Source organism: Anolis carolinensis, unplaced genomic scaffold (assembly GCF_035594765.1).
Source record: "Anolis carolinensis isolate JA03-04 unplaced genomic scaffold, rAnoCar3.1.pri scaffold_7, whole genome shotgun sequence".
In the NCBI taxonomy this organism is placed as follows: Eukaryota; Metazoa; Chordata; class Lepidosauria; order Squamata; family Dactyloidae; genus Anolis; species Anolis carolinensis.
The window spans coordinates 12,904,201-12,922,075 of NW_026943818.1; the positions used below are offsets into that span (position 1 = coordinate 12,904,201).

At 37.3% G+C, this 17,875-nt stretch overlaps 1 protein-coding gene across 5 annotated transcripts in view; it reads left to right on the top strand.

Moving 5' to 3' along the window:
• The window catches only part of snapc4 (small nuclear RNA activating complex polypeptide 4), a 47,138-nt gene that overhangs the window by 26,239 nt on the left and 3,024 nt on the right, over positions 1-17,875 (top strand). For 3 of the 5 annotated variants that reach the window (XM_062960555.1, XM_062960553.1, XM_062960554.1), the window contains exons 16-23: positions 222-470; positions 2,107-2,199; positions 3,451-3,652; positions 5,055-5,128; positions 8,636-8,719; positions 10,316-10,328; positions 11,664-13,462; positions 14,628-14,734. In XM_062960555.1, coding sequence (XP_062816625.1) covers positions 222-470; positions 2,107-2,199; positions 3,451-3,652; positions 5,055-5,128; positions 8,636-8,719; positions 10,316-10,328; positions 11,664-13,462; positions 14,628-14,726 — 2,613 coding nt within the window. In that variant the 3' untranslated portion in view covers positions 14,727-14,734. Of the gene's footprint in view, positions 1-221; positions 471-2,106; positions 2,200-3,450; positions 3,653-5,054; positions 5,129-8,635; positions 8,720-10,315; positions 10,329-11,663; positions 13,463-14,627; positions 14,735-15,998; positions 16,296-17,875 lie in introns of those variants that run through there. The other 2 variants (XM_062960552.1, XM_062960556.1) reach the window with 1 other exon arrangement.

Genomic DNA, 17,875 nt, shown 5'->3' on the forward strand with positions numbered 1-17,875 from the left:
AATAATAATAATAATAATAATAATAACAAATGGTAATAATTAATAATAAAAAATGTAATAATAATAATAATAATATGTGACCTGAAGATACATAGATTTTAATATGGAACGATACACCTCATGCTATGGAGATCCTCTTCTGTTCTGGGCCTCAAATGTTGTTGCAAGTAAATTTAATTTCATTAATTGATTCTAAATGATTCTTGTTCTTGCCTTTAAAGAGGAAGCAAACGCAGAAGAGGAGGAGGAGGAAGGCCGCCCCACGGAAGCGGGTCCCGAGGGTCATCGACAGGCCTTTGGAGTCGTCCAGCGACACTTCGGACCTCGATCCGGACTCGGAAAGCGAAGAGGAGGACGAGGACAAGGGACGCAAGGAGGAGAAGGACAAGAGGCCTTGGCGGGTGCCGGACCTTGACTTGTGGGTCCCGACCAGGAAGGGGGGAGACCAAAAGACGGGCTCCCCACAACAGGTAGGCACAGAGAGACCTTCGCATTATTGTCATTATTATTATTATTATCATCATCATCATCATCATCATCATCATCATTATTTATATCACACCTCACTCCCCATAGGGACTTTCAAGGCAGCTATTATGATCATTATTATCTTTATTTCTTTCCTGCCTTTCTCCCCATAAGGACTCAAGGCGGCTAAAATTATTATTATTATTATTATTATTATTAACTTTATTTCTGTGTTGTCGAAGGCTTTCATGGCCGGGATCACAGGGTTGTTGTATGTCTTTCGGGCTGTGTGGCCATGTTCCAGAAGCATTCTCTCCTGACGTTTCGCCCACATCTATGGCAGGCATCCTCAGAACTTTATTTCTGTTTCGCCTTTATCCCCGTAGAGACTCAAGGCAGCTATTATTATTGTTGTTGTTGTTGTTGTTATTATTATATTTATTTCTGGCCTTTCTCCCTATAGGGACTCAGGGTGACTAACATCATCATCATTATTATTATTGTCTTTATTTCTGCTTTGCCTTTCTCCCGTAGAGAAAGCTGCCTTGAGTCTCCCCATATAGACTCAAGGCAGCTATTATTACTATTATTATTATTATTATTTATTGCCTTTCTCCCTATAGGGACTCGAGGTGACTAACATTATTATTATTATCATTAATAGCGGTAGTAGTATAAGATTTTGTATAGGCATCTAATTGTGCCAATGTTGTAAGCCGGCCTGAGTCCCTTCGGGTGAGAAGGGCGGGATAAAAATATTGGAAATAAATATTACTATCTTTATTTCTATTTTGCCTTTCTCTTCGTAGGGACTCAAGGCAGCTATTATTATTATTATTATTATTATTATTATTATTATTATTATTATTGTTGTTGTTGTTGTTGTTGTTATTGTTATTGTTATTTTTATTTATTTCTGGCCTTTCTCCCTATAGGGACTCAGGGTGACTAACATTATTATTATTATTATTATTATTATTAGTAGTAGTAGTAGTAGTAGTACTATCTTTATTTCTATTTTGCCTTTCTCCACATAGAGACTCAAGGCAGATATTATTATTATTATTATTATTATTATTATTATTATTATTATTATTATTATTATTTCTGGCCTTTCTCCCTATAGGGACAAAGGTGACTAACATTATTATTATTATTAGTAGTAGTAGTAGTAGTAGTAGTAGTAGTATTACTATCTTTATTTCTATTTTGCCTTTCTCCCCATAGAGACTCAATGCAGCTCTTATTATTATTATTATTACTACTACTACTACTACTACTACTACTATTATCTTTATTTCTTCCCTGCTTTACTCCTCGTAGGGATTCAAGGCAGCTAACATTAGTATTACATTATCATTATTATTATTATCATTATCATTATTATTATATTATTATTATCACCATCATCTTTATTTCTTCCCTGCTTTACTCCTCGTAGGGACTCAAGGTGCCTATTATTATTATTCACCTTCATTATTATTATTATTATTATTATTATTGTCATCTATATTTCTATCCCACCTTTCTCCCCTTAGAGACTCAAGACAGCTAACATTATTCGTATTATTAATATTATATTTATACCATTATTATTATTATTATTATTGTTATTCTCTGTTCCTTCCTTCCCTTTAGACGGCCAAACGCGCAAATGATTCCTGGAAAGTTTCCTTGGACTTTGTTAAAAATGTATTGCGAAGAAATACCAATGAGATGCATAGGAGGAATGTAAGTATATTTGTGGGAGCTTCTAAATTAATAATAATAATAATAATAATAATAATAATAATAATAATAATAATAATAGAAGGCAGAGGATGTCCAATAATAATAATAATAGGAATTGTGGTGGTACAGTGTTTTAAACCCTTGTGCCGGCTGGACTGCTGACCTGAAGGTTGCCGGTTCGAATCCGCAAGACAGGGTGAGCTCCCATCTGTCAGCTCTAGCTTGTGGGGATAATAGACTTGAAAGCACACCCTGGCATCCCCTGGGCAAAGTCTCTGAAGACGGCCAATTCTCTCACACCAGAAGCGACTTGCAGTATGTTCTCAAGTCGCTTCTGACACGATAAAATAATAATATTAATAAAGAATATTAATAAAATAATAATAATTAATATTATTAAAATATTAATAACAATAACAACAACCAGGGATGATTATGATGATTATGATGATAATAATAATAATAAAAATAATAAATATAATAATAATAATAATAATAATAATAATAATAATAATAACAACAACAACCAGGGATGATGGTGATGATGATGATGATGATGATGATGATAATAATAGAAGAAGAAGATATTAGTAATAATAGTCAGGGCAAACAATAACAATAATGTATGATAGAGCAAATAATGAGTAATAATACTAATAATACTAATAATCAGGGCAATTAATAATAAGAATAGGGGAAGTAGATACAATCATAATAATGTATGATAATCAGGGTAAATAATCATTAAAAAGTAATAAAGTAATTATCAGGGCCAAGAATGATATTAAATTATTATTTATAATCATAATCTGGCAAATATTACATTTATAATAATCAGGCAAATAATAACAATGGTAGAATAATATAATGTATGAAAATAATAGTCAGGACTAATACTAATAATAATAATAAGCCTTAATTATTAATGTATTATTTGCCTTATTATTATTAATAATAATATATCATGTTTTTATTGTTATTCGATCTGATTATTACTATAGTACCTCCAAAGACTTCCAGTATTTTTTGCTAGTCATGGGGGCTCCAAATTATTATTATTATTATTATTATTATGTTCAGTTGCTGATCAATTCCCCTGTTTGGAAAAAAATAGGAAAGGGTTGAGGGAGAGGCAGTGGGCGGGGTTATGCAAATTTCCACACCAATGGAGAGAGTCAGAAACACTGGGGTGTCTGTGGTGGAGGAAAAACAGAAAATCTAGGTTGGAAGTTAGAGTTGTTTTCTTTGCAGAGAGAGATCCGACGGAGGAAGCGTTTCTCGGCCTCGGACCCCCACGGCCCGTTCCGGCCACACGTGCCCCCCGGACGGAGGATCGGGCCCTGGCGGACCTCGCTCCACCGGCGGCTGTTGTTGGCCGTCAGCTCGTGGGCCAAGGGGCGGGTCCAGGAGCGGGTGATGCAGGCCCAGCAGGAGGCGGGCACCACCACCAAAGGTAACCCCAGAGAGGGCCATCCAGCCCCATCCTTTTGTGCCATGGACACCATCCGATCCCTCCCGACAGATGGCCATCCAGCCATAGATATAATAGATCTAGTATATAGACATACATAGTAGATATAGCCCCGAATCGTAGACCTGAAAGCAAATTCAAGGGCCATCCAGTCTATCCCCACTCAGCCATAAGAAGACACCGATCGATCCCTCCCGACAGATGGCCATCCAGCCATAGATATAATAGATCTAGTATATAGACATACATAGTAGATATAGCCCCGAATCGTAGACCTGAAAGCAAATTCAAGGGCCATCCAGTCTATCCCCACTCAGCCATAAAAAGACACCGATCGATCCCTCCCGACAGATGGCCATCCAGCCATAGATATAATAGATCTAGTATATAGACATACATAGTAGATATAGCCCCGAATCGTAGACCTGAAAGCAAATTCAAGGGCCATCCAGTCTATCCCCACTCAGCCATAAAAAGACACCGATCGATCCCTCCCGACAGATGGCCATCCAGCCATAGATATAATAGATCTAGTATATAGACATACATAGTAGAATAGCCCCGAATCGTAGACCTGAAAGGAAATTCAAGGGCCATCCAGTCTATCCCCACTCAGCCATAAAAAGACACCGATCAATCCCTCCCGACAGATGGCCATCCAGCCATAGATATAATAGATCTAGTATATAGACATACATAGTAGATATAGCCCCGAATCGTAGACCTGAAAGCAAATTCAAGGGCCATCCAGTCTATCCCCACTCAGCCATAAAAAGACACCGATCGATCCCTCCCGACAGATGGCCATCCAGCCATAGATGATGATAATAATAATAATAATAATAAAATAAAAAAACTTTATTTATACCCTGCCACCATCTCCCCGTGGGGACTCGGGGCAGCGTACATGGGGCAGAGGCCCAAACAACATAATAGGACAAAATATAGGCAACATAATACAAATCACACTATAAAAAGATAAAACAATAATACAATATATCAATTAAAACAAAAATACAGGATAAAAAATTGCATTTAAAACACATAAATGGTAAAATCGTAATAAATACAGGATAGATTATTAATGACTGTATCTCCAAAGGCCTGCCGATATATATAAATAAATACAATAGATATAGTATATAGACATACATAGTAGAATAGCCCCGAATCGTAGACCTGAAATTAAATTCAAGGGCCATCCAGGCCATCCCCACTCAGCCATAAAAAGACACCAATCGATCCCTCCCGACAGATGGCCATCCAGCCTCTGCTCAAAGGCTTCCAGGGACTCCTAGAGTGGGTGGGACCCCCAAAGGCCATCCAGCCCAACCCTCAAGCCATTTAAACGTCTTTCTCTCTCTCTTCCTTTCCTTCTTTGCAGTGGAATTCATCTCCAGAGCCCTGAAATCGGTCCGTCTCCCCAGCAGCACCCCTTTGTTCACCCTCTTCATCCAGGTGGGTCTTTGATTGTAGGTGAATTATAAATCCCAGCAACTGCAACTCCCAAATGTCAAGGTCTATTTTCCCCAAACTCCACCAGTGTTCACATTCAGACATATCGAGTATTTGTGCCAAGTTTGGTCCAGAACCATCATTGTTTTGGAGTCCACAGTGCTCTCTGGATGTAGGTGAACTACAAATCCCAAACTCAAGGTCAATGCCTACCTAACCCTTCCAGTATTTTTTGTTGGTCATTGGGAGTTCTGTGTACTGACTTTGGCCCAATTCTATCATTGGTGGGATTCAAGGGGCTCTTTGACTGTAGGCGAACTACAAATCCCAGCAACTACAACTCCCAAATATCATAGAATCATAGAATCATAGAATCATAGAATAGTAGAGTTGGAAGAGACCACATGGGCCATCTAGTCCAACCCCCTGCTAAGAAGCAGGAAATCGCATTCAAAGCACCCCCGACAGATGGCCATCCAGCCTCTGCTTAAAAGCTTCCAAGGAAGGAGACTCCACCACAGCCCCGGGGAGAGAGTTCCACTGTCGAACAGCCTTTCTCACAGTGAGGAAGTTCTTCCTGATGTTCAGGTGGAATCTCCTTCCTTTCCTGTAGTTTGAAGCCCTTGTTCCCTTGTGTCCTAGTCTGCAGGGCAGCAGAAAACAAGCTCCCTCCCTCCTCCCTATGACTTCCCCTCACGTATTTGTACATGGCTATCATGTCTCCTCTCAGCCTTCTCTTCTGCAGGCTAAACATGCCCAGCTCTTTAAGCCGCTCCTCATAGGGCTTGTTCTCCAGACCCTTCATCATTTTAGTCGCCCTCTTCCTCTGGACGCTTTCCAGCTTGTCAACATCTCCCTTCAACTGCGGTGCCCAGAATTGGACCCAGTGTAATTCCAGTTGTGGTCTGACCAAGGCAGAATAGAAAGAGGGGGAGCAGGACTTCCCTGGATCTAGACGCTATTCCCCTATTGATGAGGCCAGAATCCCATTGGCTTTTTTAGCTGCCGCATCACATTGTTGGCTCATGTTTAACTTGTTGTCCACGAGGACTCCAAGGTCTTTTTCGCACACACTGCTGTCAAGCCAGGCATCGTCCCCCATTCTGTATTTTTGATTTCCATTTTTTCTGCCGAAGTGAAGTATCTTGCATTTGTCCCTGTTGAACTTCATTTTGTTAGTTTTGGCCCATCTCTCTAGTCTGTCAAGATCGTTTTGAATTCTGCTCCTGTCTTCTGGAGTGTTAGCTATCCCTCCCAGTTTTGTGTCGTCTGCAAACTTGATGATCGTGCCTTCTAACCCTTCATCTAAGTCGTTAATAAAGATGTTGAACAGAACCGGGCCCAGGACGGAGCCCTGCGGCACTCCACTCGTGACTTCTTTCCAAGATGAAGACGACGCATTGGTGAGCACCCTTTGGGTTCGTTCGCTTAGCCAATTACAGATCCACCTAACCGTAGTTTTGTCTAGCCCACATTTTACTAGTTTCCTTGCCAGAAGGTCGTGGGGGACTTTGTCGAAGGCCTTACTGAAATCCAGGTACGCTACATCCACAGCATTCCCTGTATCGACCCAACTGGGAATGCTGTGGATGTAGCGTACCTGGATTTCAGTAAGGCCTTCGACAAAGTCCCCCACGACCTTCTGGCAAGGAAACTAGTAAAATGTGGGCTAGACAAAACTACGGTTAGGTGGATCTGTAATTGGCTAAGCGAACGAACCCAAAGGGTGCTATCAAGATCTATTTACCCTAAACTCCATCAGTGTTAATATTTGAGCATATTGAGTATTGGTGCCAAGTCTGGTCCAGCTCCATCATTGTTTGATTGATTTTTTAAAATTTATTTATGTGTTTTTGTATTTGATACTAGCTGTGGCCGGCCACGCGTTGCTGTGGCCTTGTCTGGTGGTGTTGGTGAGAAATTGTTGAGGTAGTGGTGGTATTGAATGTCTGTTGTATGGTTGTCTTTATGTTTAGTATGCACACTGAAGTGGATTATATGGCAGTGTGGAGTCAAGATAATCCAGTTCAAAGCAGATAATATAAGATTCTAAATGGGTAATATAGCTGTGTGGAAGGGCCTTGAGTCTACACTGCCATATAATCCAGTTAAAATCTAATGATCTGTGGAAGAGGCCTGAGTGAGGCCTAACTGTGCCTGTCCCCTGGGCTGAGTGGCTTGCTAGGAGACCAAGTGGGCGGAGCTTAGCCTTCTAACTGGCAGCATTTGGAGAAAAACAAAGTCCCTGTAATTAGGACTTTATTTTTCTTTTCTTTTTGTTGTATCAACCTAGAGCCGTGAATGATGGGTTGTGTTGTGAAATTTCGAAGTTGGGGGGTGTTTAGTTTTGTTGTTTTGCTCGGTGCCAGGATTCCATCACTCTTTTATATATATAATAGATTTGTATTTGATATCACTGTATGCTTGCTTTATATCTGTGAGCCGCCCCGAGTCCCTCTGGGGAGATGGTGCCGGGGTACAAAAATAAAAATATTATTATTATTATTATTATTATTATTATTATTATTATTATTATTATTGGAGTCCACAGTGCTCTCTGGATGTAGGAGAACGACAAATCCCAAACGCAAGGTCAATGCCCACCAAACCCTTCCAGTATTTTCTGTTGGGAGTTCTGTGTGCCAAGTTTGGTTCAGTTTCAATGTTGGTGGAGTTCAGAATGCTCTGTGATTGTAGGTGAACTATAAATCCCAGCAACTAAAATAATAATAATAATAAGAAGAAGAAGAAGAAGACATCTTTCCACCATGTCTCCTGTATCAATTTAATGATATAATAATATATAATAATATTATACTAATATTATAATATATTGTATATACATGTAATATTAATAATATTCCGATGCAATACAATGTAATAATAATTATAATTGTATATTTATATTACATGCAGTATTACTAATAATATTGCAATATTGTCGTGTAATATAATATATTGTATGTATATATACTTGTAAACCGCCCTGAGCCTTTTCGGGGTGAGAAGGGCGGGATATAAATGTAGCTAATAATAATAATAATAATAATAATAATAATAATAATAATAATAATAATAATAATAATATAATTTTATTCTTATACCCCGCCCCATCTCCCCGAAGGGACTCGGGGCGGCTTATATGGGGCCAAGCCCGGACAGAACAATATAAAAACAAGACAATAAAACAAATCAATCAAACAATAAAAGCAACTACAACTCCCAAATGACAAAATCAATCCCCACCCAACCCCACCAGTATTCAGATTTGTGCCAATTTGGTCCAGTGAATGGAAATACATCCTGCATATCGGATATTTACATTATGATTTGTCACAATAGTAAAATGACAGTGATGACGTAGCAACGAAAATAATGTTATGGTTGGGGGTCAACACAACATGAGGAAGTGTATTAAGGTTGAAAACCACTGTCTTAGAGGGAAATGTGCTTCATCAAACCTGCAAATTAATCAATAATCAATGTGATGCATTCATCTGGCCTCTGTAGCTGTTGCACATCGATGCCAGCGGCTGCATGAAGGTCATCCAGAAGCAAAAAAGCCGGCCGACGGAGAAAAGACAGACCGAGCAGGTATAGAATCCCATATTAAAAATATTATCAAATGCTGCCTTTCAGGACATTTATTTTGAATTGATTACATATATTACTAGCTGTGCCCGGCCACGCGTTGCTGTGGCAAAGTGGTGGTGGTATTGGTTAAAAATTGTTGTGTAATTTTTATTTGATGTTATTTGCATTTTTTTATTAATTTTATTGTAAGTTATATTTTTATTTATTTTATTATTTTCTTGTATTGTTTTTAGTTATTTTCTGTTATTATAGTACAGGGGTCCTCAAACTTTTAAAGCAGAGGGCCAGTCCACAATCCTTCAGACTGTTGAGGGGCCGAATTATCATTTGGGGAAAAAAAACCGAACCAATTCCTATGCACACTACAACAATAACAATGAAAGAACAATACAATATTTAAAAATGAAAATAATTTTAACTAACATAAACCTATCAGGATTTCAATAGGAAGTGTGGGCCTGCTTCTGGCCAATGAGATAGTCAGGTTAAATAGGATTGTTGTTGTTGTTGTGTGTCTTCAAGTCTTTTCAGACTTTGAGCGAGCCTAAGTCCAAAATTATTTATTTATTCATTTACTACATTTATTTACTACATTTATATCCCACCCTTCTCACCCCGAAGGGAACTCAGAGCAGCTGTATGTACATACAATATATTATATTATTAGCATAACACAACATTGGCATTATACTATATTGAACTATACCCCTATACTGTAATATTATATGTAATATATAAAATATAATTAATATTATGATATGATATTATTGTTAGTATTGTATTGTATAAAATGATAATATTATTATCAGTATTATATGTATATACAATATATTATATTATTAAAACGGATATAAAAATGTTATATTATAAATGAGGGCGAGGGCCAGGTAAATTACCTTGGAGGGCCGCATCCGGCCCCCGGGCCTTAGTTTGGGGACCCCTGTTATAGTATTTTATTGTATCAATTTTTTAGTGTTTTTTATTATTTTTATTGGGTTGCTAGGAGACCAAGTTGGAGGAGCTTAGCCTTCTAACTGGCAGCAATTGGATAAAAGCAATTATTCCTCTCTCTCTAATTAGGACTTTATTTTTCTTTTCTTTTTCTTATATCAACCTAGAGGCGTGGATGATGGGTTGTGTTGTCAAATTTCGAGGTTGGGGGGCCTGTAGGTTTGTTGTTTTGTGGGTCGCCGTGATGCCATCACTCTTTTATATATATAGATTATTATTATTATTTTATTATGACATAGCAAACAAGATAGATATGCTGGATTTCATATCACAAAATCACAAGTCGAACACTTCCCAAGTGTCTAGGACTATTATTATTATTATTATTATTATTATTATTATTATTTTATTCTTACATTATAATATATTTATTATTTAATTATAGTTATTATTATACTTAGTATATTATTATAGTTATTAGTAGTCATATTATGTTATAGTTATTATTTTATAGTTATAGCATCTTATAGTTATTATGTTATTACATTTAGGATTATTGTAGGTACGTATATGTATATTCTGTGTGTGTGTGTGTATATATATATATATATATATATATTTGTATTTCTGTTTTCTGTTTTGTAGGTTTCTTCGACAGGTATTTACCTCCCTGCTTCTCCTTTCCACCTGGTTGAGAGAATTGCCATCCTTTAAAAGTATTTTATATATATAGCATTAGCCTCCATGAAATCATAGAATTATTGATTTTATTGTTGTTGTTTTGGTTGTAAGACATTTTTAGTATTAGCCTTCATGGAGTCATAGAGTTGGAATTATTATCAATTTATTATTATTATTATTATTATTATTATTATTGTTGTTGTTGTTGTTGTTGTAAATACATTGTTAGTATTAGCCTTAATGGAATCATAGAGTGGGAAGTATTAGTATTATTATTATTAGTGTTATGGTTGTACATTTTTAGCATTAGTCTATGGAATCATAGAACTGGAATTGTTGTTATTGTTATTGTTGTTTTGTTTGTAAGACATTTTTAGTATTAGCCTTTGTGGAGTCATAGAGTTGGAATTATTATTAATAACATGTTGTTGTTGTTGTTGTTATGGCTGTAAATACATTGTTAGTATGTATTAGCCTTCATGGAGTCAAAGAGTGGGAAGTATTTTTAGTATTAAAATTATGGTTGCAGATTTTTAGCATTAGCCTCCATGGAATCATAGGATTGGAATTATTGTTGTTATTGTTGTTATTTTGGTTGTAAGACATTTTTAGTATTAGCTTTCATGGAGCCATAGAGTTGGAAATATTATAATAATTATTATTATTTATGGCTGTAAATACATTGTTAGTATTAGCCTTCATGGAATCATAGAATTTGAATTATTGTTGTTATTGATTTGGTTGTATTAGCCTTCATGGATTATTATTAATAATATTTATTATTATTAATATTATTATTATTGCTGTAAATACATTGTTAGTATTAGCCTTCATGGATTATTTATTATAATTATTATAATAATAATAATTATTATGGCTGTAAATACATTGTTAGTATTAGCCTTCATGGATTATTTATTATTATTATTTTTATTATTATTATGGCTGTAAATATATTGTTAGTATTAGCCTTCATGGAATCATAGAATTTGAATTATTGTTGCTATTGTTTTGGTTGTACTAGCCTTCATGGATTATTATTAATAAAATATTTTTTATTATTATTAGTATGGCTGTAAATATATTGTTAGTATTAGCCTTCATGGAATCATAGAATTTGAATTATTGTTGTTATTGTTTTGATTGTTTTAGCCTTCATGGATTATTATTAATAATATTTATTATTATTATTATTATTATTATTATTATGGCTGTAAATACATTGTTAGCATCAGACTAGGAATTGTTGTTGTTGTAGTAGAGTCCGGGCATTTTTATTTTTAACCTTCTCGGCCTTCTTCCTCCCGGGAAGCCCTTCCTTGCCGTCTGGCTGGAAAATCCCGGACCGTGTCCGAACTCCTCCGGGAGAAGCGGCTCAGGGCGGCCCAAGCCCAGAAGGCCCAGCAGAAGCAGCAAGGCCTGGCCCTCCTGGCCCCAAAGATCCTCCTCCGGCCCCAGATCCCAGCGCCGAATCTCCAGATCTCAATGACGGGGCGTCCCAATCCTGGTGTCCAGGTCCCAGTGGCGGGGTGTCCCAGTCCAGCGCCGAATCTCCAAATCCTGGCACCAAATCTCCAGACCCCGAGGGTGGATTGTTCCAGTCCGAATCTCCAAATCCCGACTCCGAATCTCCAGACCCCGAGGGTGGATTGTTCCAGTCCGAATCTCCAAATCCCGACTCCGAATCTCCAGACCCCGAGGGTGGATTGTTCCAGTCCGAATCTCCAAATCCCGACTCCGAATCTCCAGACCCCGAGGGTGGATTGTTCCAGTCCGAATCTCCAAATCCCGACTCCGAATCTCCAGACCCCGAGGGTGGATTGTTCCAGTCCGAATCTCCAAATCCCGACTCCGAATCTCCAGACCCCGAGGGTGGATTGTTCCAGTCCGAATATCCAAATCCCAACGCTGAATCTCCAGACCCCGAGGGTGGAGTGTTCCAGTCCGAATCTCCAAATCCCGACTCCGAATCTCCAGACCCCGAGGGTGGATTGTTCCAGTCCGAATATCCAAATCCCAACGCTGAATCTCCAGATCCCGAGAGTGGAGTGTTCCAGTCCGAATCTCCAGATCCCAACGCCAAATCTCCAGACCCCGAGGGTGGAGTGTTCCAGTCCGAATCTCCAAATCCCAACGCCAAATCTCCAGACCCCGAGAGTGGAGTGTTCCAGTCCGAATCTCCAAATCCCAACGCCAAATCTCCAGATCCCGAGGGTGGAGTGTTCCAGTCCGAATCTCCCAATCCCGACGCCGAATCTCCAGACCCCGAGAGTGGAGTGTTCCAGTCCGAATCTCCCAATGCCAACGGCGGAGCGACTCAATCTCCATATCGCTCTAAACCCCACTGCCCCGGGAACGCCTTCCTCGGACCCCGCACCACCCATGACCCTGACCCTGACCTGGATCCTGACCCCGCAAGGCCTGCTCCCGGTGGTGCGCCTCCCCGGCCAAACCGCCGACCCCGCAACCTGTCCCCCGAAGCAGGCGCCGGTCGCGTCTACACAAGTCCCCACTTCCGGCGATGTTGTGAGTGAACCCCACAACGCCGTTGTTCCTTCTGAAGCTGCGCCGAGTCGTCCTGTTTTGGGGGACCCCCCCGAGAAGGCCCCCCTGGATTACCGCCTCCTTTCCACCGAAGACCCCGCCGCGGCGAAGCAGTGGTTGCAAGGGGAAGGGGGCTCCTCGGGGTTGCCCTATTTGCCCCCGTTCCTCTGCAACCTCCGGACCCTGTCCACGCTGCTGCGCCACAAAGAGGCCTTGTTGTCCCAAGCCACCTCGCTCCGGGTGCCGGAAGGATCGGGCGCAACGGGGCTCCGGACGCTGGTGCAGCAACGACTGTGGGGGAACCCGGCCTACGACCTGCTCAAGGCCCGATTCTTGGCCGCTTTCACTTTCCCGGCCGCCTTGGCAGCACTGCCCCCCTTCCGGGTGAGCACCACCATTTCCAGGGTGGGTCTGGACCCGTCTTCGGAGGAAGAAGATGATGACGACAACGACATGGAGGTTGAGAGAGAGCCCCACGACACAGCAAGGGACGGCCCCGGAGAGGCAGCCAATGGCCACGAAAGCCCGACGGAGATGGAGGTGGAAGAGACAGCCCCGGAAGTCCAGGTATTAAGTTTAATAATAATAATAATAATAATAAGTTAAGGTAATAATAATAATAATAATAATAATAATAATAATAATAATAATAATAAGTTAGGGTTAGCTGCTGTAAGAAAATTGCACAGACAGACTACAAACAGAGGCACAACCATGTGGCCCAAATGATCCATTAGAACTTATGCCTCAAGTCCCACCTCCCAGCAGCAAAGATCTGGTGGGATCATAAACCTGCAAAAGTCTTGGGAAATGAGCACGCAAAGAGACTGTGGGACTTCCGAATCCAGACTGACAAAGTTCTGGAACACAACACACCAGACATCACAGTTGTGAAAAAGAAAAAGGTTTGGATCATTGATGTATGATGTATTTTCTGATGATGTGTGCAGATCCCAGCAGGGTGGCCTTTTGCAGTTGGCAGATCGTGATTTTGTCAATGTCTATTGTTTCCAAATGCCGGCTGAGACCTTTTGGCACGGCACCCAGTGTGCCCATCACTACCGGGACCACCTGCACTGGTTTCTGCCAGAGTCTTTGCAGTTCAATCTTGAGGTCCTGAGAGCGGCTGAGTTTTTCCTGTTGTTTTTCGTCAATGCGACTGTCACCTGGGATGGCAACATCAAGGATCCAAACCTTTTTCTTTTCCACAACTGTGATGTCTGGTGTGTTGTGTTCCAGAACTTTGTCAGTCTGGATTCGGAAGTCCCACAGTATCTTTGCGTGCTCATTTTCCAAGACTTTTGCAGGTTTGTGATCCCACCAGTTCTTTGCTGCTGGGAGGTGATATTTGAGGCATAAGTTCCAATGAATCATTTGGGCCACATAGTTGTGCCTCTGTTTGTAGTCTGTCTGTGCAATTTTCTTACAGCAGCTGAGGATATGATCAATAATAATAATAATAATAATAATAATAATAATAATAATAATATTTGAAACACAACGAGATGAGTCCACAGCAGACACTCTGCTGGCTGTTGTAATTATTATTATTATTATTATTATTATTATCATCATCATTATCATTGTCATATTGCTGCTTGTAAGGACATTTTTAGTATTAGACTTCATAGAGTTGGAATTATTATTACTAGCCCGCCCTTCCATGTCTTTTACAAACCAATGATTTTTTTCTCAGATGAGTATCTCATCCTGTGTTTTTCCTTCTCTTCAGGAGTCCGGTGTTGAGGGTTCGAATCCAAAACCTTCGAATCCAGAGCCTTTCGCGCTTCGTAGAAGTTCCCGTGTCCCAAAAAGGAAGAAACAACCCTGAAAGACCAGGTATTAACAGTTTAATGGATGGATCTGTGATCGGGATTGTTGTCAACAAGCAGAACGTATCCATTTGTATGTTTCATTCTGTTTTGATATTTTAAGTTGCATTGCTTTTTAATGTCAAGAGCTTTTTAGCCTCTCTGTCAAAGAGATAAAAGTGGGATATAAAGAAAATTATTATTATTAATAATAATAATTATTATTATTGGATATGGTGTCATCATGGAGTTTCTTTCCTTGTTGAAGAATTTATTATTATTATTATTATTATTATTATTATTATTGGATATGGTGTCATCCTTGTTGAAGAATATATTATTATTATTGTTGTTGTTGTTGTTGTTGTTATTGAATATGGTGTCATTATGGAGTTTCTTGCCTTATTGAAGAATATATTATTGTTATTATTATTATTTATAGATATAGTGTCATCATGGAGTTTCTTTCCATGTTGAAGAATTTATGATGATGATGATGATGATTATTAATGGATATGATGTCATTATGAATTTCTTTATTTGTTGAAGAATATATTATTATTATTATTATTATTAATGGATATGGTGTCATGAGTTTCATTACTTGTTGAAGAATATATTATTGTTATTATTATTATTTATGGATATAGTGTCGTCATGGAGTTTCTTTACTTGTTGAAGAATATATTATTGTTATTATTATTATTTATGGATATAGTGTCGTCATGGAGTTTCTTTTCTTGTTGAAAAATATATTATTATTATTATTATTATTATTACTATTATTATTATTGGATATGGTGTCGTCATGGAGTTTCTTTCCTTGTTGAGGAATATATTACTATTATTATTGTTGTTGTTATTGTTATTATTATTATTATTATTATTAATGATAATAATCTCTCATGGAAATGGGGGCCATAATGCAATTATGTCCCTTTCCTTGTTGAAATGATAATGATAATAGTTATGTTATAATTTTAATTTTAATTTTATGGTTATTATTATAATAACAACTATAATAATAATAATAATAATAATAATAATAATAATAATAATAATTAATACAAGCAAAGAGATAACTACGTGACGACCCCAAGTAGTTTTTGTCTCTTTCCTTGTATTATTATTATTATATTTGTTATTATAATAATTACCATATCATAACAATAATAACAATAATAATAATAATAACAACAACAACAACAACAACATGGAGGCCATAACACAGTTCCATCTCTTTCCTTCTTGTAATGCATTATATACTCTCCCTTCCCTTTATATTTTTGCAGGCTTCAAACCTTCAAACATCGGCTGCTTCGCCCTAAAAGAGAAATATTTCCAACATTAACCATCAACACTTAATTAAGTCTTGCATCCAGAAAAGAATGTATTATAAATAACTGGCCTTATTCCTGACGCTGTTGTGAAATAGCTGCATTTGTTATGCGCTCTTGGTTTTTTGAGGACTGTTTGCTACAGAACTTTGATGAGGCTCAACAGTTTTATTTCTCATAATTCCCCGCATCTCCCTCTTTTATATTATTATTATTATTGCTGTTATTCATTAATAAAATGTTAACATTTCATCAAGGTGTTTTTATGTGATTAATCACATTTTGGAATTATATGGTCAGTGTGGACCCATATAGTGCCGTTCACCTACAAATTATTATTATTATTAGTAGTAGTAGTAGTAGTAGTAGTAGTATTATTACTTTTATTTTTATTTTTAGTTAGATTCTGCTTTTCTCCTAAAGTGACTCACAGTCTTAAAATACATTTCGGAATGAGTTTGAATCTGCATTATATAGTCAGTGTGGACCCATATAGTGCCAGTCACCTACAAATTGTTGTTGTTATTATTATTATTATATTTATATTTATTTTTATTTAGTTTCTGCTTTTCTCCTAAAGTGACTCACAGTCTTAAAATACATTTTGGAATGAGTTTGAAATTGCGTTATATGGTCAGTGTGGACCCATATAGTGCCGTTCACCTACAAATTGTAATTATTATTATTATTATTACTTTTATTTTTATTTTTATTTGGTCTCTGCTTTTCTCCTAAAGTGACTCACAGTCTTAAAATGCATGTCGGAATGAGTTTGAATCTGCATTATATGGTCAGTGTGGACCCATATAGTGCCAGTCACCTACAAATTATTATTATTATTGTTGTTGTTGTTGTTGTTACATTATTATTATTATTATTATTATTATTATTATTATTATTATTATTATTATTTAGACTCTACTTTTCTCCCAAAGTGACTCACAGTCTTAAAATACAAATCAAAGCCTACTAATTATATTACTGTTATTATTATTTGTTATTATATTATTATATAATATTATATATATTTATTCTTTGGAGGCTTTTAAGCAGAGGCTGGATGGCCATCTGCGGGGGCTGCTTTGAATGTGATTTTCTTGCTTCTTGGCAGTGGGTTGAACTGGATGGCCCATGAAGTCTCTTCCAACTCTATAATTCTATTATTATTATTATTATTATTTGGCTTTTTTGAGGACAGGGACTCAAAGTGGCTCACAGTCTTAAAAACCATACAAATTAGTATGTACAATTATTATTACTGTTATTGTTATATTTATAATGTATAGTTATAATATAATAATATAATATTATTATATTGATTCTATTATTATTATTATTATTATTTATTTGGCTTTTTTGAGGGCAGGGACTCAAAGTGGCTCACAGTCTTAAAAACCATACAAATTATTATGTACAATTATTGTTATTGTTATATTTATAATGTATATTTATAATATAATATTATAATATTATTATATTATATTCATATTATATTTAACTATGCTAAATAGTCACTCTCTCCAAGTGACTCACAGTATTAAAAACTATATTATTATTATTATTATTATTATTATTATTGACACAGCAAACGAGATATATATGCTGGATTTCATATCACAAAATCACAAATTGAACACTTCCCAAGTGTTTAGGACTGTGTGTTGTATTATTGTTGTTATTATTATTATTTCTCACAATCTTTTATTAAAGAGCTACATTTTTAAAAACCTATTAAATATAAATAGCTGAATATCCCGTATCCATCCTCTGCATTTAGTTTTTAATAATTTTTAATATTTTTAAATAATAATTGTGCCATTATCTCTGTTGAA